At 36.0% G+C, this 24,188-nt stretch overlaps 1 protein-coding gene across 3 annotated transcripts in view; it reads right to left on the bottom strand.

The window, feature by feature from the left end:
* Positions 1-3,727: 3,727 nt before the first annotated feature.
* Positions 3,728-24,188, bottom strand: part of CCNC (cyclin C) — a 28,520-nt gene continuing 8,059 nt past the window's right edge. For 2 of the 3 annotated variants that reach the window (XM_012444184.3, XM_012444186.3), the window contains 8 exons: positions 22,184-22,235; positions 13,532-13,587; positions 12,674-12,709; positions 11,898-11,989; positions 11,196-11,263; positions 7,744-7,823; positions 6,421-6,539; positions 3,728-4,974 (listed from right to left, as the gene is read on the bottom strand). In XM_012444184.3, the coding sequence (XP_012299607.1) occupies positions 4,920-4,974; positions 6,421-6,539; positions 7,744-7,823; positions 11,196-11,263; positions 11,898-11,989; positions 12,674-12,709; positions 13,532-13,587; positions 22,184-22,235 (558 nt within the window). In that variant the 3' untranslated portion in view covers positions 3,728-4,919. Of the gene's footprint in view, positions 4,975-5,473; positions 5,569-6,420; positions 6,540-7,743; positions 7,824-11,195; positions 11,264-11,897; positions 11,990-12,673; positions 12,710-13,531; positions 13,588-22,183; positions 22,236-24,188 lie in introns of all 3 variants that reach the window. The other variant, XM_012444185.3, reaches the window with a different exon arrangement.

The raw sequence follows: 24,188 nt of genomic DNA, 5'->3' as shown, positions 1-24,188 counted from the left end.
TATCTGAACCAGCTGAGACCAGAAGTGTCTCAAATTCTGAAATATCTGCTTATATATAGAGATACCTTGGGGATGGGACCCAGTCTAAACAAAATTCATTTATATTTCATGTACACTTAATACAAACAGCCTAAAGTTAATTTTATACAGTATTTGAAACTAATTGTGTATATGAAACAAAGTTTTGACTGTAACCTGTCACATAAAATCATATATGGAATTTTCTACTGAGGCATCATGTAGGCACTCAAGAAGTTTTAGATTTTGGAGCATTTTGAATTTCAGATTTTCGGGTTATGGATGCTCAACCTGTAATGTTAATGCAGGGAACAAAGAAAATTTTAAAACAACCAAAAAACCTAAATTAATATCCTTAGAATTATGAGAAGATATTGCACTCACAAGAACAAGGTCCTACTTAAAAGATGTGGATTACCAGCTAAGTGCAGTGGCTCATGCCTGTAATCCCAGGGCTTTGGGAGGCCAAGATAGGAGAATCACTTGAGGCCAGGAGTTTGAGACCAGGCTGGGAAACACAGTGAGACCCCTATCTCCACAAAATTTTAAAAATTAGCCATGAGCCAATAGTCTTAGCTACTCAGGAGACTGAAGTAGGGGATTGCTTGAACAAAGGAGTTGAAGGTTACAGTGAGCGGTGATTGTGCCATTGCTCTACAGCCTGGGTGACAGAGGGAGACCTTATCTATAGTGAAAGAAAAAGACTTGGATTCCCCATATCTTAAATGCAAGAGAAAACAAAGGGAAGTCCCAATATGATCAATTCTATTATGATAATTGTGTTACTTGACTTTGAGACAGTAGTCAGTCCAGACTGAAGGCTGTAGAACTCCAAGAAGAATGTTTTTCTGTGATTTAGAGAATAATGACAAATGATTCTGATGATTAATAGAAGATACAAATGAAATTGAACAAATTATAACCAAGGCCATTACTACTTCCAGAAATACAAAAATATAAAAGAAAATGGTAATCATAGTATACTATAGAAGGCAATATTATTTGTTTATATATTAGATATGAATTTAACAAAAATTATACAATTAGTAGACATGCCAGTGTAAGATCAGGTTGGGGAAGGAGAATAGGGGGAGAAGTATGAAAAGCATAATCTTCATCTTCCATAGCAGGGAATTAGATAATATTTATACTTTTTTAAAAAATGAGGGAAATATAAGCAGATGAGGCAATATGGCAATACATTTGGAGGTTAGATCCCCAGATTTAAAAAAAGACTTTATTTAGTTTTTAATAAACAGAGTCAGAGGAGTCTTGCTTTGTTACCTAAGTTGGTCTCAAACTCTTGGCCTCAATCCTCTTGCCTCAACCTCCCAAAGTGCTAGGATTATAGGCGTGAGCCACCATGTCTGGCCAAATGCCCAGATACTAAGAATCAGAATCTAATCCAAACTCTGTCACTTATTTAATCTGTGACTGTGTAAATTACTTAATATTTCTGCTCCAGAGTTTCTTCATCTCTAAAATGACTGTTTTAAGAATTTACTTCATAAATGCAGAGAGCTTAGAAAATAATTGGCATATTTTTAATAAGCGTTCAAATAAATGTTATAATTAAAACGTTGTTACTTGGAAATGCACAAGTAAACAGAGAAGTGACTAAAAGTTGAAAATGGCTGCCTCTGCCGAATGGGAATGAGAGGTAGGGAGAATGGGACTGGGGTCTAACATTTACTCTCTGGTGTCTTACAGTAACACTGTCCAATATAATTTTTTTTCTTTTTTTGAGATAGAGCCTCATTCTATTGTCCAGGCTGCCCAGGCTAGAGTGCAATAGCACGATTTCAGCTCACCACAACCTCTGCCTCCCAGGCTCAAGCAATTCTCCTGCCTCAGCCTTCTGAGTAGCTGCATGCCACAACGCCTGGCTAATTTTCGTATTTTTTAGTACAGATGGGGTTTCACCATGTTGGCCAGGCTGGTCTCGAACTCCTGAACTCAAGTGATCCACCCACCTCAGCCTCCCAAAGTGCTGGGATTACAGACATGAGCCACCGCACCTGGCTCAATGGAATTTTAATGCAAGCTATTACATGATTTGAAATCTTATATTTAAAAAATTTAAAAATAAAGTGAAATTAATTTTAATTTTTTATTTAATCCTGTGTATCCAAAATACCATTTAAAATATGTAATCATAAACGTATTAGAGATCTTGTACTATTTGAAACCCAACATTTATTTTTACATTTACAGCACATCTCAATTCACACTAGCCACATTTTAAGTGTTCAATAACGACATGTAGTTAGCAGCTATTATACTGGACAGTGCACCTATGGTAATACTTGATTTTTAAAAACAATATATATCATCAATGGCTGCTATTAAATCATAGAAAGAGAATTTCAACCATTTTTTATTTCCTGATTAAAGACTACTATTTTATTTATACAGCAGTCTAAAAAAAAAAAAAAAAAACAGAAGCAAACAAGTGAGCCTGAATCTGATCAAGCCTATAGATTCAATTACCAATTTACAGAAAATATGGAGGAGAAAATAACACAATAAATGGCATGTCAAGGATGCAATCAATCAGCAAAATCCAGATGGTGAGAGACTCTAAGTAGATAAGCAAACCAAAAACAGGAATTTTAAAAATGTGAGGGAGAAGGAATTCGTGAATTTAAAAAGACATTGCCCAGTGCAGTGGTTCACACCTGTAATCTCAATACTTTGTGAGGCCGAAGCAGACAGATCACTTAAGGCCAGGAGCTCCAGACTAGCCTGGCTAACATGGCAAAGCCCCATCTCTAATAAAAAACACAAAAAATTAGCCAGGCTTGGTGGCATGTAATCCCAGCTACTCTGAAGGCTAAGGCAGGAGAATCGCTTGAACCTCGGAGGAAGAAGCTGCAGTGAGCAAGACTGCACCACTGTACTTCTGCCTGGGCAATAGAGCGAGACTCTGTCTAAAAATAATGATAATAAAAAGACAAAAGATTTGTCAATAAATTGTAATGTGTGGCCCTTATTTAGATCCTGACTAGAACTCTTTAACAATTTTTATATTTGTGAAATAACTGAAAATCTGATACTATTTTTACTAATTCTTTTTGAGGCACAATAATACTTTTAGTTTTTTAAAAGAGCTATTAGGAATACATGCTGAAATATTTATGGATAAAATTATATGCTATCCAGGATTTGTTTCAAAATAAGATGGGGGATGGTAACTTGGGGGAAGTGGGTGGGAGTTCAGATGAAATAAAATTGGCCGTAAATTGATAACTTCTGAAGATGGGTGATAGGGACATGGAGGTTCCTTACACTACTTTACTCCTGTATATGTTGTTTTAAATTTTCCACAATAAGAGACTGAAAACAAAACTATGAGGCATGGTATTAATTTTAAAAATAAATTAATTTTAAAAATAAAAACTTACAAAGACTATAGGTCCTACCTAAGCCCAACATTAATTCCTTCAGACCTGAGGAGAGCTTTTTCATTTTATTTCTTATCTTAACAGAAGCCTAGGAAACCTGTATATATCAGCAGTTTGACTTTACACATCCCTTTCCAGCTCATCTGATACCCTCCATCAGAAATAAATTTTCTATTTAAAATCTGTTTATAAACGATTTGAAATTACCCCCTTGACAACCTATAAAAGGATTTAATACTTAAGGAAGAATTCTCAAAAAACAACATCAGGCAAATTCAAAAAGATAAATTCAAGACACTGGTCGATAAAGCTGGAGAACTTACTTTTATTCTTGCAGTTTTATACTAGGAAGTCAACATTTAATTTAATAAGCCATTGTCCACAACTGATTAAAAATGTTTAATCCTTCAATTGTACATCAATATCCTATGACTCCAAATTTTATTTATCACTCTCCTTCAAGTCTGAAGAAAATATTAATTTGCTAAGTTCCACAGACAGTACGTCCCACTGACAGTATGTCCCACTGACATAACATTTAGTATGATGTCCTACTCTCATATTAGAATTAAGGACAGCCAGTTATCAAACTGGCCTGAAACCTGATTGTGTTCCTGGCTCAGAATACTTGTAGCAAATTTGTAAATCCACACCAAGACACAAAATTAAACTAGGGTGTGTTTATCTTATAAAAAACTTTTCACAGTAAAAATCAACATTAAAATTTTATCAAATTCCAACATTATGGTTTTTTAATCCAATTAAGCTTTCAAAATGCCTGATTAGCTGTGAATTAATTATAAATAACTTCATGTAGTTTGCCCAGCATTTCAAAATGGTTATGGAATACAGCTTTTAAAATGTCAAAGTATGCTATACATATTGCACTTTTCTGCTAGGCTGGGCTAGTATCTTCCATGGCAAGATCCTCAAACTATTGAATAAAATACACTTTTAAATCAATATAGGTACTTGATTAATTTCCCTGAAATTATCAACATCGTTACCAAAATCTTCCAGGATTTTGTAAGATTTGATTCCTTAAATACAATTTTAAAGTTAAACTTAAGGAGGGGAAAAAACCCCTCATATACTGACTGTAAATTTTACGTCCTTTTTTGGTCCCTCAATGACCAAAGAGAATTTTAAACAAATTATGCTTCATGTTTCCTGGCTTAATTAAAAGCTACAATTTCTATTATCCAAATTAAGAAATATTATACTAATCAAAAGCTATTAATTTTGAAATGTCTATGTATGTCTGTCTGTAGGTCCCCTTAGAACCTTTCCAAACATTTATAATCAAGAGATTTTAATCAATTATGTACTAGAATCATATTAGATAAAGAAAAACTTATTTTGCAAAAATAAAATCACTTTCCAATATGCTTGACAGAAACAAGCTATTCATTTTCATTTGTGTTCCACTGAAGACATTACTGAATCTGTCCAATGGTTTATTTCCAAGCAGTCCACTATGGAATTCTTCGGAATGTTTTAAGATTGGCTGTAGCTAGAGTTCTGACTTCCATTTGGACCCTGCTCTCCTTCACTGTTCAAATGGGGAAGAAAGAGATTTTATACCAATTAAAAGATCCATTTTAACAACCTGATAAGCCTACTAACTTTAAAGTTCATTATTCTATGGCACAACAATATAAAACAAAGACATTCCTCATTATAAGACACGTGAAAAATTAAAATCCAGAAGACTAACATTTGGTTTTATGTTTTTATTCTTATGTAACTTTGTGCCCTCACACATAACAAGCATTCTGGAAGTTAGTGTCCATATACACTCAAAAACTTTAAATTAGGGTATGGGATTTCATTGTTATTACAGGTATCACTCAACATAGAGATTATAGCTTCTTCTAAACAAATTTCCTATAAAATTAAATCTTACATATAAAATCCTATTCCTACTATTTATGAAAAACAAGAAATGTTCAAAAAAAAACATATAAATACAGCAAACCTTTATAAGTCAGAAAGAAATATAATTTCCTGGAAAATGCTGAATACTTAAAAATAACTAAAACTGAAAATACCAGTAACTGTGGCAATAGGATTATTGCCTTATCTTGTCCACCATCATCTTGCAGCTTCAGGCCCTGCCACTAGTGGAGAATCACTCAGGGAATTTCTGCAAAAAATGCATCCAAAGGTAGCTGTTTCAATGACTGCCTTAAACAGCTCCTTGAATAAATATTAACTTTTTCCAAATTGTAACATTAACTTATCAGTAGCAATCCATAAATCTATCTTGTTATATAACCATCATTCTTCTAAAGAAACAATGAAGATGGATAGCATTTCTTTATTTCTCTGCTGACTTTTTCTCCCTGCCCCAAATGAAATGATATACAGTGAGGGCTAAGAACCACAGAACTAAATGAACAGATCCTACTTAAAACACACACACACACACACACACACACCCCCAACAATAACAACAACAAGAAAAATCTCAGCACAGGTGATTCATTTTTAGCAAAATTATATTCTTATGTGCTGTGGATCTTAGGGTCACTTAAAAACCAAAATTATTTATCTTTACAATATCAGATCATTCACTGAAATTTTTGAAAATTGCTACTGAAATTTATAAAACAGGACAATAGCCAGCAGTAAAAAAAAAAAAAAAACGATGGCACAGAGTCAAACTGACATGAAACTACTACAGTACTACAGTTCTGAATTCTGCCTGAATTTCAGATGAAATTGCTAATGCTGTCAACTTTAAATTTATGGTATATGACCATATGTTGAGAGATACCTGTAATACACCTCTACTGCATTAGGAAAAGTTACTAATCAGATTATTACTTTTTTAAATGAGACATAATCAAGTCACAAATTTAAAAAATAAAATTAACATGGATCATGAAATTTTGGAAGAAATGTTTTTAAAAAAGATACAAAACAACATAATCTAAGGAAAGTACGTTAAGTATTATATATAATTAAATGACAATAATTAAAGTCTACAAAGTACCTGTTTGGAGGTGGTTTTGGTTTTGGCATCTTACTAAGTATAGTTGCCATCTCTTTTCTTTCATCGAAATTCTTCCACTGCTCATATAGTTTTAAAATAACCCTGATTATTTCCAAAATCTAGAAGAAAATATTAGAAAAGTTCTTAGTGGCAAAAACAAGCAATATTTCTTATATAAAGAGCACAAATCACTTATTAGACAACCCTCAGAAAACAGTAAATAGTCTCTGTCCCTAAGTGCTCAGGTTAGGTTAGACAATCCTGATAAATCTGAAAGCAGTATTTTTCACTACAGTGCCGTTTAGGATTTTCCTTCTGGCCCCTCACTTTTCAGCACGTATGTACTGTCCGTTCTTATCTATCTCTACAGTTGATTTCCTTCCATCTGATGACATCTTTTAAACTGGAACTTACTAAGAATAAAGGTTCTAATCATGAAGGAATATACCACTATAGAGCATACTCCTCTAATATAAATTGTTTTCAACAACTTAATGGGGGATAGTGCACAAAAGATGTTTTGATTCTCTGTTAACTATACATAAGTTAAGGTACTGAAAAATCGGCAGCTACAAATTTAAAATAACTAGTTTCCAAATTAGCCCTTTTTTCCCACCTCAGTAGACTCTTACATTAGGATTAATTTTAATGCATTTAACATTTGAGCAAAAAAGCTAGAAACACAGCAAAAGCCATTTTGCCAGGAGACAGGCTATGTTACAGCACTTCACGGTTGTATTCAGTGGTTACCAGGGAGCTTTTAAAATAATCTTGGGAATTAGAGGCTACTTTGCAACAAATCAAACCAAAAGCTTACCATTATGCTTAATCCTAAACTGAAAAGAGATACATAACTTAAATAATCAGCATTAACTTTTCCCACCAAACATGTTTTGTTTGTTGATTTGTTTTGAGATGGAGTCTCGATCTGTTGCCCAGGCCAGAGTGCAGTGGTGCGATCTTGGCTCACTGCAACCTCTGCCTCTCGAGTTCAAGAATTCTCTCAGCCTCCCAAGTAGCTGGGACTACAGGTGTGTGCCACTATGCCCAGCTGATTTTTGTATTTTTAGTAGAGCTGGGGTTTCACCATATTGGTCAGGTCTTGAATTCCTGACCTTAGGTGATCCACCCACCTGGGCCTCCCTAAGTGGTGGGATTACAGGCGGGAGCCACTGTACCCAGCCCATGTTTCTTAATATTTTGTAACCAATAATCTTCTGAGCCTGGGGGACATCATAAGATTTTAGGCTCATGATAAGTAAATATGACATTAATTTTTAGACATTCAAGTTTACATACAACTAAGGGAATTTTACAGAATACCTTCTCCATATCCACAGAAAGCTCAGCAAACCATTGCCTGGCATCTTTCTGCTGTACAACACAGGCTACATGTAGGCAAGCTGAAATGAAAATGAGAGACCACTGTCCATGTTTAACTACAAACACAGAATATATGATTCTAACAAAGATTTTTCACTACAAATTTCCTGTGTATTTTCCAACACTCTTTAAAACAATTATACAGCTACATATGAGAGTTACCATTGACCATCTCATCAACTTAATCTGAGACAGAAAAAAATTACTAAATTACATCAAGTTTCTTGATGTCTGGTCCTTACTGTGTGCCAGTCATGCTGCAGTTGCCTTGAGAGTCAGGCATGTTAAAGAGGGAAAAACATCCAATGAGAAGAGAAAAGGGGAGTTATCCCTGGGCAGTACACAAAGTAGCAGTTAAACTGCACCCAGAAGTCAGTGTGACAAAAAGTCAGTGTGACAAAAACAAACAAAAATGTCAATTAACACACTAGGTTTTAACAACGTTGACCATGTTTCTACATTTCAATTAAAAGCAATGTTGCACTGGGCGCAGTGGCTCACGCCTGTAATCCCAGCATTTTGTGAGGCCAAGGCAGGTAAATCACCTCAGGTCGAGAGTTTGAAACCAGCCTGACCAACATGGAGAAACCACCTCTACTAAAAATACAAAATTAGCTGGGCGTGGTGGCACATGCCTGTAATCCCAGCTACTCGGGAGGCCGAGGCAGGAGAATCGCTTGAACCCAGGAGGCAGAGGCTGCAGTGAGCCAAGATCGCGCCATTGCACTCCAGCCTGGGCAACAAGAATGAAACTCTATCTCACACACACACACAAAAATGCAGTGTTGCCTCACCTTTTTCTTTCCTTTCATTATTAGAACATATGATCACATTATGTGAAAGTTGGGCACATCCTTACAGAATTCAGTATTGTAATCAAACAAAGATGAAAACAAATGTAATATACTGTATACAATATTAGTTATATATGTTATATACAATATAAACTAACAAAGATAGTAAAAGTGTTCAAAGAAAAGAATCTACATCACAATTTTGCCTAGAACAATTTCTACTGAGCAGCCTGGCTACCCTGAACCCACCCCAGCTTAAGTTATATTCCTTGGTCTGGTTACCCATATTACTTTGCTAAGGATGACATTCTAGGCAAACAGCAACTCAAATGTGAATTTACACACTGGTTGCCCTAAGACAAAGCTATGAGTAGGGCTTAGGTCAAGAAGGGGTTAAAAAACTAAAGGACTGAAATAATAAAAACAGGAAATTAAAATGCAGTGGAAAATGCTATTAACATGAATATGCATAGAGTACACTGGAGATTGAGAAAGCATCCTAAACCCAGACTGTGGTGATGCTGAAAGGGTAGGAGGAGGGTCACTGAAGAGGTGGTATCTAAGCCAAATCTTATTTAAAAAAATGACAATGGAGAAGATAAATAGCATGTATATAAGTTAGGAGACAAATCTTGCTAGTGCCGGGTTTCTCCATCTTGGCACTACTGACATCTTAGATTGGACAATTGTTTGACACTGTCTTGCATACTACAAGATGCTTGGCAGCATCCCCGGCTTCTACCTACTAGATGCCAGTACCACCCAACCCTAGTTATGACAGCTAAAACCAAACATTGCCAAATGTGCCCTTGGGGACAAAATTATGCCCCGTTGAAACCACTAGCCTAGCTCAACAGTGTGGAGGATAGATCAGCTCTCTGGGCATGGGAATGCTTGAGAGTAGTAATAAGCCAGTTAGGAGACTGCTGTGGTAACATGGATAGAAATGAGAAGACGACTATGAGATTACAGAAGGGACAATAGAGAGGAAGGCAGAAAATGTATTGGTAACCAACTACATGTGGGTATTGAGGGAGACGAAAGGGCCTAACTGCTGGGTTTCCAACTAAGGTAAACAACTAGTGCTATTCACCAAGCTGGCAAAGACATTAAAAGGAGGAACATATTTTGGCACAAAGTGATGAGCTCAATCCTCATCATGAGTCTGAGGTGCTGGTGAGATGCCAAGTGGAGCTGTGTAAAAGGAAGATGGTTATAAGAACTGCCAAGTGGCTAGCTCTTGGCTAAAGAAATTTCAATGTTTCAGCACATAAGTGATTATGGAAGCTATGAATCTCAGTGAAAGTACCCAAGACAGAAAGCAGTGATGGCAAAGATGTGACACATGTTCTGTTATCCCTTCCTTCCTACCTATCCTACCCACTGAACCCAGACACCACTTCAAAATCCCTTAAAATCCAGTCCTTTCAGGGAGCTGCCAGTAATACAGAAGTGTAAGTATAACGTATTTGTCAGCCCTGATGTAAGAAAGACAAGAAACATCAACATTTAAGGAATAATTGAACAAAGAAACAAAGAGAAACTAATAGAAAATAAGGGGAAAATCAAGAGGACGGAGTTATAAAAATCAATAGAAGGGACTGGGTGCGGTGGCTCATGCCTGTAATCCCAGCACTTTGAGAGGCCAAGGCAGGTGGATCACTTGAGGTCAGGAGTTCAAGACCAGTCTGGCCAACATGTCGAAACCCCAACTCTACTAAAAATACAAAAATTAGCCAGGTGTGGTGGTGCACACCTGTCATCCTCCTGTAGCTACTCAGGAGGCTGAGGCAGGAGAAGTGCTTGAACCCAGGGAGTGGAGGTTGCAGTAAGCCGAGATCACACCACTGTACTGCAGCCTAGGAGATAGAACGAGACTCTATCTCAAAAAAAAAAAAAAAAAAAAAAAATCAATAGAAGGGAAAGGAAAATAAAAGAAATTAACAAGTACCCAATATATAGCAGGCATTATTTGGTGCTCTACAAACTATCTCATTTAATTCTTCAAATGACTCTATGGAATTAGTATCCTCTCCATTTTACAATTAAGGACCCAAACACAGAAAGGTCAGATAATTTTCCCACAATTGTAAAGGAAGTAAAGTTTAAGCCTAGGACTATCTGACTCCACCCATTACAGCACTGCCTTCCACAGACAGTAGAATGAATGTAGCTAACTTCTTTCTCTAGCCAGGCATTATGGACCACAAATGCTCCTTTACTCAACCTGAGTACTTGTGTTTGGGTTCAGGATATGAAAGACAAGCCCAATTATTTTACATGCTACAACTAATACTGGCTTAATTCTGAACTTTTCCCTGTAAACAAACAAATACATTCTTTTCAGACACTGATTAAAACTACTTTGAATGGTTTCAAAAAAAATGAAAAAACTTAACTAAAGAAAAGGGGGTGGGGGAACAATAATCCTGATTTGTGTCAGTTGCAGTTCATATTATTGAAAGTTCACATGCAAGGATGAGTCTATTACTTCATGGAACATAGAAACATAAAGTACAATAGGGTGAAATTTAGTTTAGGATGACCTAAATAGGTTTATAACAATTTAACTAATAAAGGCACACCATGCTTACATACCTAAAGCTATCATGAAAGGAGGATACAGTAGGCAAAGATCCGTTCTGTAGGTATCATTCACTATCCTCCTATAGAAATGTAAATCATATTATTACTGAAAGCAGATCTACCTCATCTGTACATTTCCTCCAGAGAGGGCCAGATTTCCCATCTTTGTACACATTTATTTCCTTTTATATTACTGAAGCACAGCTATAAAAGTGAAAACATCAAGGCAAAAGGATAGATACATGAATGTGACAACAAATACACATATATCAATGAATAAAATTACAGCTAAATATACTTTAAATTTCAAAATCTCATAAATTATAAACACATTTTTCTAATTTTTTAAAAATCAGAAAATCAAATTAAAAAACCAGAAGTTATACAGTAAATGTATATGTGCGTTACATACTACCAAAAAGTATTCTGATTACTTTAAAGATAGCTTCAGTCTTAATTTTTATGTTAACAGTCTGTGTTTCATATAAAATTAAATTTTAATAGGTATATTTATAGAACAGATAATTTAGGATGGTTTTCATTTTGTTATTTACTCCACTACAGTTATTAAAATTAAACAAATGGTATTTTGCTCAACATAAAATATCTTGGGGCAACAGTTTAATGACTTTAAAAATACTGAACTTCATATTTAGTTGTCAACCTTCCTATCTAATAACATGTTACACTATTAATAACTTCTGTTCTAATTACCATGCAAGGGGAAGCAACATGTCTTCTTGGCCCATGTCCTGCACATACTGGAGCAAAGGTCTATAAGGATGATACACTATCAAGCAACAATCCTAGAAACAGTTTAAAAAATGTGTATGTATAAAAAACAGATTTATTACAACACAAAAATGATATCATTACCCAACTCATTTGTAATTGTATTATTTCAAAGTGAATTTCATTAACTCATGCTTGCTTCCCTTTTATTTGCTTAAGGAAGCAGTATGATAGCCCTAAACTCTACTATAATAGTGAAGGCAGTGCTCTCTCTGGAATATACCTTGATAAATCGGTTGGCAGTCAGTCAGCATCCATTCATTCCCTTAGAGACTCAAAGTGTCACATCTGCAACACACTGAAACCTCTTATTAGCCTATAAATCCATAATTCCCAACTGGAGGAGCAGAATTCTGCCAAAGACATAATCTATCTTTAAATAACACTGCACGCACACACAAATTGTGCACATAATTTACAGTGGTTTAATGTCCTGACTTGTCTGTTTGTAATACTTTTATTACAGTTACTTACTATAGAATAGAAAAGTTTTCCCATTCTAAGTAGGATGTATAAAGTATTTTACAGGCTTCAGAGAGAATACAGACGCTAATATAAATAGGTTACCATGATTTCACTATCACATATCAGGTGGACGGTTTTAAAATGTATCTCCCTAATATCATTTCTTTAAATAATTTCCAACTTCATTAAATTTGAAAATGTTTTAATCTATTAATCACAGAAGATATACTTACCATTAGTTCTAACAGATAGAATTCACATTCTAGTATCTGTTTAAAGAAAAGACTATCAATGAAATGTCAACTTAAAACCAAATTAGATAAGTCTACTTAATCTAATATAAATTATAGACATTATAGTAATTTATAAAAAATTTTTACTAAAAAGTCTTAAAAATCCAGACAATAAACACAATTTACATTAAAATCAATATATGCAATAAAAATTACTCTTTACTATATTACATATCAAATTATGATTATAGAAATTTTAATCCTTGTAAGGAAAAGCCAGCTTCTCACAAGCATTCTTATTACTCACTTTTATTTAAAATATCCTGTAAAAACATCAGATTTTCCAGTATACTTTCTACTCAGCAAATGCAAAAATACAATTATTTCTACTTAAAACAATATAGCTTAAAGAGAATAAACAAATCCCTTGCAAAGTGGAAAAAGAAGGACATGCCTATTAAAATGTCAATAGAAATTCCCCTTATATTTCATACTGTTCCATTAAAGTGGTTTTTAATCCCAGCTGAATAGTAGTATCACCTGGGAGCTTTTACACAGTATCAATGTTGGGAGCTCCAAGCCTGAAAGTTCTAATTTAGTTGTTCTGGAAAATCCAACATCAATATTATATACAAGCTCCCAAGGTGATTTAATGAGCAGCCAGGGTTGATAATCACTACTATGAAGTTTTTTTTTTTTAATGGTAAAAGCTATTTAGCTTTAATTTAGAATAATGTCTGTATTCATGTAATATCTGAAACTGCTATTTCTAGGAAACTATTAAATTTAGTCTAATATAAAATAGAGCTAGTTTATATAAAGCTTTGATAAGTGTTTTATTTTATACCATATACTTACATGATTCATCCTATAAGGAAATTCCTTTGGAAAGGCATATGAAAATCTAGTTTTTACTGCAGAAAATAAAAAAAAAATTTTAACTGAGAAAATGGGAAATGAATTAACTCAAAATTCTTTTAACAGAGCAGAATATTAGAGAGTTGAGCAAAATTATTTTCAGTAGGAATTCTTGGCAATACTTAGGGACCCAGATTTTTGATTTCAGGGAAGGGGAAAGACTGGGTGGTAGGACATCCAAGACAGCTTTAATTTTATAATTACTACTTTAAGAAAGGGTTCTGACGTTTAAAAAAGAAAAAGATCAGAAAAAAAAAACCTCACTGGCTTTTATCATTTCTAAAATGTTTTCAACTACAGAATGGTATTCTCCCGTTTTCCAGTGACTGAGCTTAGAAGGAACACAGGGGTTATGTATGTGTTTACAATATATACAATTGGTAAAAAATATACATATAAAATATTGGGAGGATAGTGCACCATTTTCTAAACTTTTTACAATGACCAGGTATTTATCAAAATATATATTTTAATAAAAGCATTAACATATGTGCAAAGGTCTCTAGAGTTTTGTTTAATGCCACACATACATGAAGTTACTACTCTATTATCTATTACTTTATTAGTCACTAAATAAAGTACAAATGAAAAAACAATGTTAACCATCCATCCCCCATCTTCTTAAAATGCTGTGAGCATATACATATAAGTACTATTTGAGAAAATTGTATTCATGCCATTATAATACACTTAATTCAACCAAGTAACTATTGACAGATCCTAAAAGATCTTTTTGGTGTCAGCTTCCATTTGTACAAAGCCCAAGTGATTTCACTGAGATTAAAAGAAATTCCATTTCTGGCCGGGCATGGTGCCTCTTGCCTATAATTAGCACTTTGGGACACCAAGGCATGTGGATCACCTGAAGTTAGAAGTTTGAGACCAGCCTGGCCAACATGGTGAAACCCCATCTCTAGTAAAAATACAAAAATTAGCGGGGCATAGTGGCACAAGTCTGTAGCACGCCTACTCGGGAGGCTGAGGCAGAAGAATTGCTTGAACCCGAGAGGTGGAGGTTGCAGTGAGCTGATGTTGTGCCACTGTAGTCCAGCTTGGGTGTCAGAGTGAGACTATCTGGGAAGAAAAAAAAAAAAGGAATTCCATTTCTTCTATGCACTCTATTTTATTTTTTATTTTTTTTGAAATGGAGTCTTGTTGTGTTGCCAGGCGGGAGTGCAGTCGCGTGATCTCGGCTCACTGCAACGTCCACCTCCCAGGTTCAAGCAATGCTCCTGCCTCAGCCTCCCGAGTAGCCAGGACTACAGGCTTGAGCCACCATGCCCAACTAATTTTTGTATTTTTAGAAACAGGGTTTCAACATGTTGGCCAGGATGGTCTCGATCTCTTGACCTCGTGATCCACCCACCTTGGCTTCCCAAGTGCTGGAATTACTGAGCCCAGCACTATGAAACCTCTGCAACACACTGAAACCTCTGCATATTTTCAAAGATTTGTTTTGCAAATTAAGTGCCCTACAGCTAACTTAGATGTGTAACATCGCCAGGATTGAAACCTAGAATTATTTAAACTTGACATTAGGAAATTATCTTTCCTTTCTTGTCTCCTTTAATTTAAGATGGACCTATTAAGGTTTCTGAGTTTTACAAATCCTTGTGATGTCAATAAGATGTAAAGCATACCAGCAAAACAGGTTCTTTAATAATGGTAGACAATCAAGGTAAAATTATCTCTGTATATAAAACAAATCTACATCCCCATCTCCTGGACCTTAACACCTAACACCTCTATCAAGATTAGAGTTACCTGATGCTGTCACAATATGTCTGTTACTCCACACTAAAACTGCTCTGCATTTTTTTCTGTCTTCTAATCCTTTTCTTACAAATTGGAGAAAAATACATTCCCTCCTCTCTATTGTTTGTCTTACCACTTAGGCACTTATTATCATTTATTCAATTGATATTTCTTATTATTTTTCCCATCTTTAACCTTTCCTCCTTCAGTAATCTTCCATCACATACTAATATGCTCAAATTTCCCTTAAAAAAAGCAAAACGAACTACCTAATTGTATTCCTCTGCCTTTTGTTTTTGTAGACTCAAAAACTCAGAAGATCATGCACACAGTTCTCTTATACCTACTGTTATAGACTTCTCAGCCCCTAGAACTGGGAGAAATAAATGTATGTTGTGAAAGCCACCCAGTCTATGGTACTTTCTTATAGTAGCCCAAATGGACTAAGACATGCCTTCACCCAGCTTCCCCTATTATTCACATCTTACGTTAGTATGGCACATTTGCAACAATTACTGACCCAATATTGAAATGTTATTATTAACTGAACTCCATAGTTTTTTCATATCTCCTTAGTTTGTACCAATGTCCTTTTTCTATCCTAGGGTCTCATCTAGGATATCACATTTATTTGTCATGTTTCCTGAGACTGTTTGGCTGTGACAGTTTTCTAGCCTTTTCTTGTTTTTGATGGCTTCAACAGTTTTTAGGAGTACCAGAGTCAAGTATTTTGTAGAATGCCCCTCTACTGGAATTTGTCTGATGTTTTTCTCAGACTAGAGAAAATGGGTTTTTGAAAGGAAGACTACAGATATAAAGTACCATCCTCATCATATCACATCAAGGATACATGCTATTAATGTGATTTATCACTGTTGGCTATTGGCCTTGATTGCCTGGCTAAGGCAGTATTTGTCAGGTTTCTCCATTGTAAAGTTACTTTTTTCCTCTCTTTCCATAATGTATAAATTATACACATTAGCAGGAAGTTAACATGTACAGCCAGCACCTTAGGAGTGGGGATTTATGCTCACTCTACTTGAGGGCAGAGTAGCTACATATATTATTCGGAATTCTTCTGCGTGGAAGACTTGTCTCTTCTCCCTCATTTATATGGACTCATGGATATTTAGTTTATACTTTGAGTTATTATCCAATGCTTTTTTTTTTTTTTTTTTTTTTTTTGAGACGGAGTTTCGCTCTTGTTACCCAGGCTGGAGTGCAATGGCGCGATCTCGGCTCACCGCAACCTCCGCCTCCTGGGTTCAGGCAATTCTCCTGCCTCAGCCTCCTGAGTAGCTGGGATTACAGGCACGTGCCACCATGTCCAGCTAATTTTTTGTATTAGTAGAGACGGGGTTTCACCATGTTGACCAGGATGGTCTCGATCTCTTGACCTCGTGATCCACCCGCCTCGGCCTCCCAAAGTGCTGGGATTACAGGCTTGAGCCACCGCACCCGGCCTATCCAATGCTATTTTTAAAATTTTGTTGCTCAAATTCTTTCAGCTTTGGTCAGTGGGAGCTCTCTTAGTAGGCTACTATATCCTTTTTGACATACCCTCATCAACGTAGGTTTTTGTTTTTCTTGTTTGTTTTGAATACTTCTTAATTACTGGCATTATGAGGTGCTCCAGGTCCATCGTGTGTATTTCCTGCCCCAGTCCTGGAATCAGTCATTTCTCCAAGGAGCCCTGGTATCTTTTATTGGAGAATGATATTACAAACCAAGATATGGGTACTAGGTGAGCTCACTGCTACTGGAATATCATTGCTTATAGACTCTTTCAGCTGAGAAAGCCAAGAAATACACACATTAACCCATTTATATACATATATCTATAAATATTTCTATATGTAACCATCCATATTGTGTTAAGGTACATGAGTTCATGCTGTCTCCAACCCTTTTCTTATCTGTAAATTCCCACTCCAAGAATGAGAAACCTGGCTCGCAAACATTTGCTATCAATTTACATAATTATTTAATTCCCATATACATGTATAGCATTATCAGAATCGTTAACTTGTATACCCATGGGTAACAACTTTATCAACTAGAGTAAGTGCTTATGTATAGTTCTTTTTTGCCTTTAATCTTACACTCTAATCATTTCCAAAGTTACTTATGTTGACACCTTTCCCCCTAATTCCCTTCACTGAAGTTGTTTCATATGCTTTGTAATATAGTTAGATTATTCATTTCTCAGCACCTACTCACTTCTTAATTCCTTGCAATCTGGCTTCTTACCTCCACCCCCACATTGTTAATGACATTATGTTCTCTCTCAAAGATCTGTTTTTTTCCTTTGATTCACATCTTTTTCTATGCAGCCTAAGACACTGTGCAACTCTTTTAATTTTTAGAGACAGTCTTACTCTTTACTCTGTTGCCCAGGCTGGAGTACAGTGGCATAATTGTAGTTTACTGCAACCTTGAACTCCTGGGCTCAGGCAACCCTCCCAAGCATAAGACATTGTGCAACTCTTTTTTTTTTTTTTTTTGAGAGAGTCTTCCTTTGCCGCCCATGCTGGAGTGCAGTGGCGCGATCTCGGCTCACTGCGACCTCTGCCTCAGGAGTCCAAGTGATTCTCCTGCTTCAGCCTCCTGAGTAGCCTAGGACTGCAGGCATGTGCCAGCACACCCAGCTAATTTTTTATTTTTATTTTTAGTAGAGACAGGGTTTCACCATGTTAGCCAGGATTGTCTTGATCTCCTGACCTCGTGATCCGCCCGCCTCAGCCTCAGACAACATGCTGGATTACAGGCGTGAGCCAACGTGCCCAGCCATCTTTTTTTTATATTTTAGAGACGGAGTCTTACTCTGTTGCCCAGGCTGGAGTGCAGTGTCATAATCATAACGTAGTGCAACCTTGAACTCCTGGGCTCAGGAAACCCTCCCACCTCAGACTAGTTGAGTAGCTAGGACTACAGATCTGTGCCACCATGCCCAGTTAGTTTTTAATTTTTTGCAGAGCTGAAATCTTGCTATGCTGTCCAGGCTGATCTTGAACTCCTGTCCTCAAGCTATCCTCCAGCCCCAAACTCCCAAAGTGTTGGGATTACAGGCATGAACCACCATGCCTGGCCTATGCAACTCTTAAATGTTATCAAATTCCGCATTTCTACTGCTGACCTCACATTTTTAAGAGGATGTTCTACTTTACACATTTATACTTAGAATGCCAAAGATTAAATTTAATCCTTTTCAGAACTCACTTATTCTCTTTTTCTGGTGCCACATTCAGCTCTCCAATGCCCATGCAAAAAACCTCAAAACACATTTCTAACTCTTTTTAACTCCCATCTTTTTACAAGTCCTGCTGGCTCCATCACTCAAATCTCGCTCGTTTGTTGTTCTTGCTGGCTGCCAATACATTAGTAAGCCTTTATTAGTGTTCACTGGGATGACTTCAGCAACTTAAAAAATTATTTTGTCCACTTTAAACTTGTTAGGTTTTATTTCTCCCAGCACCCTGTGGTAAGTGACAGCACTCAATACAGTTTGCAGTTTCACTGTATTTCAGAAGTTTTTTGTTTTTAAATTAAGATACACACACACACACACACACACACACACAACACATGGCCGGGCACAGTGGCTCACGCCTGTAATCCCAGCACTTTGGGAGGCCGAGGTGGGCGGATCACCTGAGGTCGGGAATTGGAGACCAGCCTGACCAACATGGAGAAACCCTGTCTCTACTAAAAATACAAAACTAGCCGGGCGTGGTGGCACAGGCCTGTAATTCCAACTACTCAGGAGGCTGAGCCAGGAGAATCAATTAAACCCAGGAGATGGAGGTTGCAGTGAGCTGAGATCGTATCATTGTACTCCAGCCTGGACCATAAGAGTGAAACTCCATCTCAAAAATAAAGAAAGAAAGAGAGAAAATATAAAAATAAAGAAATAAAAATAAAACTTTAATTACTTTCAATAGAACAAAGTGCAAGTTCCTTCGTCTAGCATTGAAGGCCCTCTATTAACTGATACTAGTCAGGTAAGGATTTTTTCCCCACTATTTCCTTACTCACAATTTAGTTAATGTAACTTATGAGCTTTCCCCAGTTCAACTTTCTTCACTAAATTCTATTTAATCCTTTCAGGGTTCATCCAACAATCTTTTCCAACTCAAAATAATCACTGCATTCTCTGTAACTCTCTTATACTATTTATTTCCTTCTACATTAATATTTGTATATGTCTGTCTTTTTGTTGTTGTTGTTCTTAAATTCCTTGTATGTATTTTATCTTGGTGCCAATGTCACTGCATTGGTACAGTGTTTTCCAGTAATAATGTTGTTGTCATTGAAGATGATGATAGCCCCTAAAGTTTACTGAGTATTGTGGACCAATATATGTCTCCCTCTAAAAATTCATGGTGAATCCCTAACTCCTAGTACCTCAGAATGTGACTGGATTTGGAGAGATGGCCTTTACAGGGATACAATTAAATGAGGACAGGCCAGGCACGATGGTTTATGCCTGTAATCCAGCACTTTGGGAGGCTGAGGCAGGCAGATCACGAGGTCAGGAGATCAAGACCAGTTTGGTCAACATGGTGAAACCTCATCACTACTAAAAAATACAAAAATTAACCCGGTGTGGTGGCACGTGCCTGTAGTTCCAGCTACTCAGAGGCTGAGACATGATAATCACTTGAACCTGGGAGGTGGAGGCTGCAGTGAGTCAAGATCGTGCCACTGCACTCCAGCCACTACACTCCAGCCTGGGCAACAGAATGAGACTCTGTCTCAAAAAAAAAAAGATTAAATGAGGACATAAGTGGGCCTAATTCTATAGGACTATTGTCCTTACATGAAGAAGATGGCAAACCGGGAGTGTTTTTGCACAGAGAAAAGTCCATGTATGACTAGCCAGACACCTTGATCTTGGATTTACATGCTCTAAAACTATGAGAAAATACATTTCTGTTGTTTAAGCCACCTATTCTGTGGCATTTTGTTACGGCAGCCTCAGCGAAGTAACATAGTAGGCAAGGCACTATTCTAAAAGCTTTATAAATATTAACTCATTTGATCGTCATAACAAACCAACAACATAGATATTATATTAATATCCTCATCTGCAAGATGAGGAAACTAAGGCACAAAGAAGAATTTTGCTCAGTTTGTCCCACAGAAAGCACTAGAGTTAAAATCTGAAACCCAGGCCGGGTGCAGTGGCTCACGCCTATAATCCCAGCACTCCGGGAGGCCGAGGCGGGTGGATCATGACAAGAGATCGAGACCATCCTGGTCAACAAGGTGAAGCCCCGTCTCTACTAAAAATACAAAAATTAGCTGGGCATGGTGGCACGTGCCTGTAGTCCCAGCTACTCAGGAGGCTGAGGCAGGAGAATTGCTTGAACCCAGGAGGCGGAGGTTGCGGTGAGCTGAGATCACGCCATTGCACTCCAGTCTGGATAACAACAGCAAAACTCCGTCTCAATAAAAAAAAAAGAAAAAAGAAAAAAAAATCTGAGACCCAAGCAGCCTGGGCCTATGTAATACACTATAAAATTTATGAAATAAATAAAGTAGCCTATTATAAGATTTTCCTATTTATTGGTAACCAAAACCTCTTATGAATGTACTTTTTAAGTCTTTGCATGAAAAATGTAAATAAACAAACTTTAATAATAGGTACCTCAAATTAAGAAATACATAAACTTTCTAAAAAGTTTAGAAAACAGAGACTAAACAAAAAAGAAAATAAGACCCCTATAATCTACTGGGCAGAGATGAACACTGCTAACATTCTGGTAAGAATTCCTTCTAGTCATTTTACAATTTTTTAATAGTTTGATTTTTTTAGAGGGCAATTTAATGCCTCTTCAATGTGATATATTTGGTATATTAAACTTTTTGGCAAAACTGATTATCAATCTTCTACCCTTAAAAGAATTAAGATGTGACATGGAAAAGACTGAATTAGATTATAATACTATCTCAGAAAGGGGAATGACCCAAAATATAAAAATTAGTAGGCTGTGTGCAGTGGCTCACACCTGTAATCCCAGCATTTTGGGAGGCCAAGGCAGGCAGATCAAAAAGTCAAGAGTTCAAGACCAGCCTGGCCAGTGTGCTAAAACCCCATTTCTATGAAAAATACAAAAATTAGCCGGGCATGGTGGTATGCGCCTATAATCCCAGCTACTCAGGAGGCTGAGGCACCAGAATTGCTTGAACCTGGGAGGTGGAGGTTGCAGTGAGCCGACATCACGCCACTGCACTACAGTCCAGGTGACAGGGCAGTACTCCGTCTCAAAAAAGAAAAAACATAGCTACTTAGTAACAACTGGAGCTAAAAGTTAGCTCCACTGACTACAGAGTCAGCTTTTTTTCTGCATGGTGTTTTTAAATATGGAGGTTTGAAGCATCTAATTCCCATCGAAGACAGACATGGGTGCTAAATTGTTTATTCCACCCATAAGAATGACATAATAGTCAATAGAAAACAATACAATATAATAAAATTAGGAAATGAAATTTTTTCTTTACTCTTACAAGATTAAAAGCCACTGAGTTGATGTTTTTGGATTGATAATTACTATTTTTTTTTTTACTTGGTGTCTTGCATTGGAAATTACTATCTATTTTTAACATTAAAAGTAATATCTTTTTAATGCTCATAACACTGTGTTTTTTTTAAAAAAACAAAACAGTTTTTAGCTTGATTTTTTGCCAAATACACTAGACATAAAGTTATCCTCAGGAAATTTAACAAAGTCAACCAATCTCTCATATGTCTCATAAACCAAAAAAAAAAAAAGTATGTACTCTGGAGCTTTCTTCAAATAATATCCTTAAAGCAGATATACTTTTTGCACTTACATACAGAAGTAGCAGCAGCAGTCAATCTTGTATTTGAAACTACTCCAAATTCCTAAAGAAAGAAAAGCAGATGAGATCAGGTACATGTGAACCCAATGAAACTAAGGGTGTCTGAACTCTATTCAAAACAGAGGATTTCCCTGCTCCCCTGTTTACAATCTGTTCACCTTCTACCCATTTGAGCCATGAAGTACTTAAACCCTTAAATGTACAGGTTGATTACCCCTTATCTGAAATGCTTAGGATCAGAAATTTTTCTGATTTAGGAATATTTTACATTACACTGGTTAAGCATCCCTAATCTGAAAAACTGAAATCCAAAATGTTCCAATGGGCATTCCTTTGAATGTCACGTCAGTGTTCAAAAAGTTTCAAATTTTAGAGCATTTAGGATTTTCAGATTAGGGATATTCAACCTTTATTACCATTCCCCCAAATTGCTACAACTTAAGACAAATTTTAAAATAATTGCATAATTTAATAACAATAAAAGGTACCAAATTAGAAACCAAGCCTTAAAGTTACAGTGCCAGCTTCTGCATTTAAATTAGCTTCCGAGAAGATTGTTTAGATTCTATACTTAATTGCAAGAATAAATATTAAGTATGTTTCCTATTCAATTCAACCTGTACTAACAGATACTTCATGCCATTTAATGACACAACAATTTAATCTGTGAATAAGATAAATCTTAATTAATCACCAAAAACCTAAAAACAAACAAACAAACAAACATATAAACAGTTACTATCCTTTTTGGAACAAGGAGATAAGAATTACATAAGACTTCCAAGGTCAAGTTTTCATTTCCTCTTTCAACTGAATAACCACCATTGAAAAAATACTAAAATTTATTATGATCCACCTTATATATACACAGTCTCATTTATTGCCTCGTAAGATTCCTAAAGCTTTCACTTCATTTTAAAATAAAAAAATCAAGAGTTGGTTTCTTATCCAACAGAAGAAACTAAGCTAAAAATCTATTCAAATACCTTCAACCTACATCCTTATCCTGTGTAGGGAAAATGTATGTGTACTAATATATTTGTTTTACATCTAAACCTCCAACTATAATAACTGAAAAGAAAAAGTAAAAGCTTGAGACATGTTCTTAAATGAGATTTCTATATAATTTCCATAATACTAGAGAACATGCAGAAAGATGTGGTCACAGAAATAAAAAAATAATGTTACAAATCTGAAACATTCTCTTTTTCAGGAATAATTTTTTTTTTAAGAGGGAATCTTGATCTGTTGCCCAGGCTGGAGTACGGTGGCACAATCTCGGCTCACTGCAACCTCCACCTCCCAGGTTCAAGTGATTCTCATGCCTCAGCCTCCCAAGTAGCTGGGATTACAGGCGTCTGCCACCATACCTGGCTAATTTTTGTATTTTTAGTAGAGATGAGGTTTTGTCATGTTGGCCAGGCTGGTCTCAAACTCCTGAACTCAAGTGATCCATCCACCTCAGCCTCCCAAAGTGCTGGGATTACAGGTGTGAGCCACCACACCAGGCCTAGGAATTCTTTATCCAAAACCCAAAGGGAAAACTTTCATTCAGTAAATCATATCACAGAGTTCTACTCAGTAAATCAAATAACAATATTTAACAAATAAAATCCTTAAATTAATCTACAAGATTAAATATTTATAAAGTTTTTTTTTGTCTTGGTCTTCCATACTGCCTGTGCTTAAGATACTTAAAATTATTACATGGTAATACTTAAATAAAATCAAATATTACATAGTAGAATTATTAAAATTAGAAAAATCAATCCATAATAAAGACTTTTAATAAATACTTTCTTTTCCATTAAAGAACTTAACAAAAACAAAGCTGGTTCTGCCTTAACTACCACTCACAATTAGAAAACAAACTTCTAGAAAGCTTGTCTTAATATTATTTCTAACAGAGGCAACTGTCATTATTTAGGTAAACATTGGGGAAGATGTCATGGATAATCTTAAATCATGGCGAAAACACAACTAAATCAAAGTGGGT

This window comes from Aotus nancymaae, unplaced genomic scaffold (genome assembly GCF_030222135.1).
Source record: "Aotus nancymaae isolate 86718 unplaced genomic scaffold, 86718_ANA_hifiasm-v0.15.2.pri h1tg000040l, whole genome shotgun sequence".
Lineage (NCBI taxonomy): Eukaryota > Metazoa > Chordata > Mammalia > Primates > Aotidae > Aotus > Aotus nancymaae.
The sequence above is the reverse complement of the archived record's forward strand: the minus strand, read 5'-3'. Positions and strand labels throughout refer to the sequence as shown.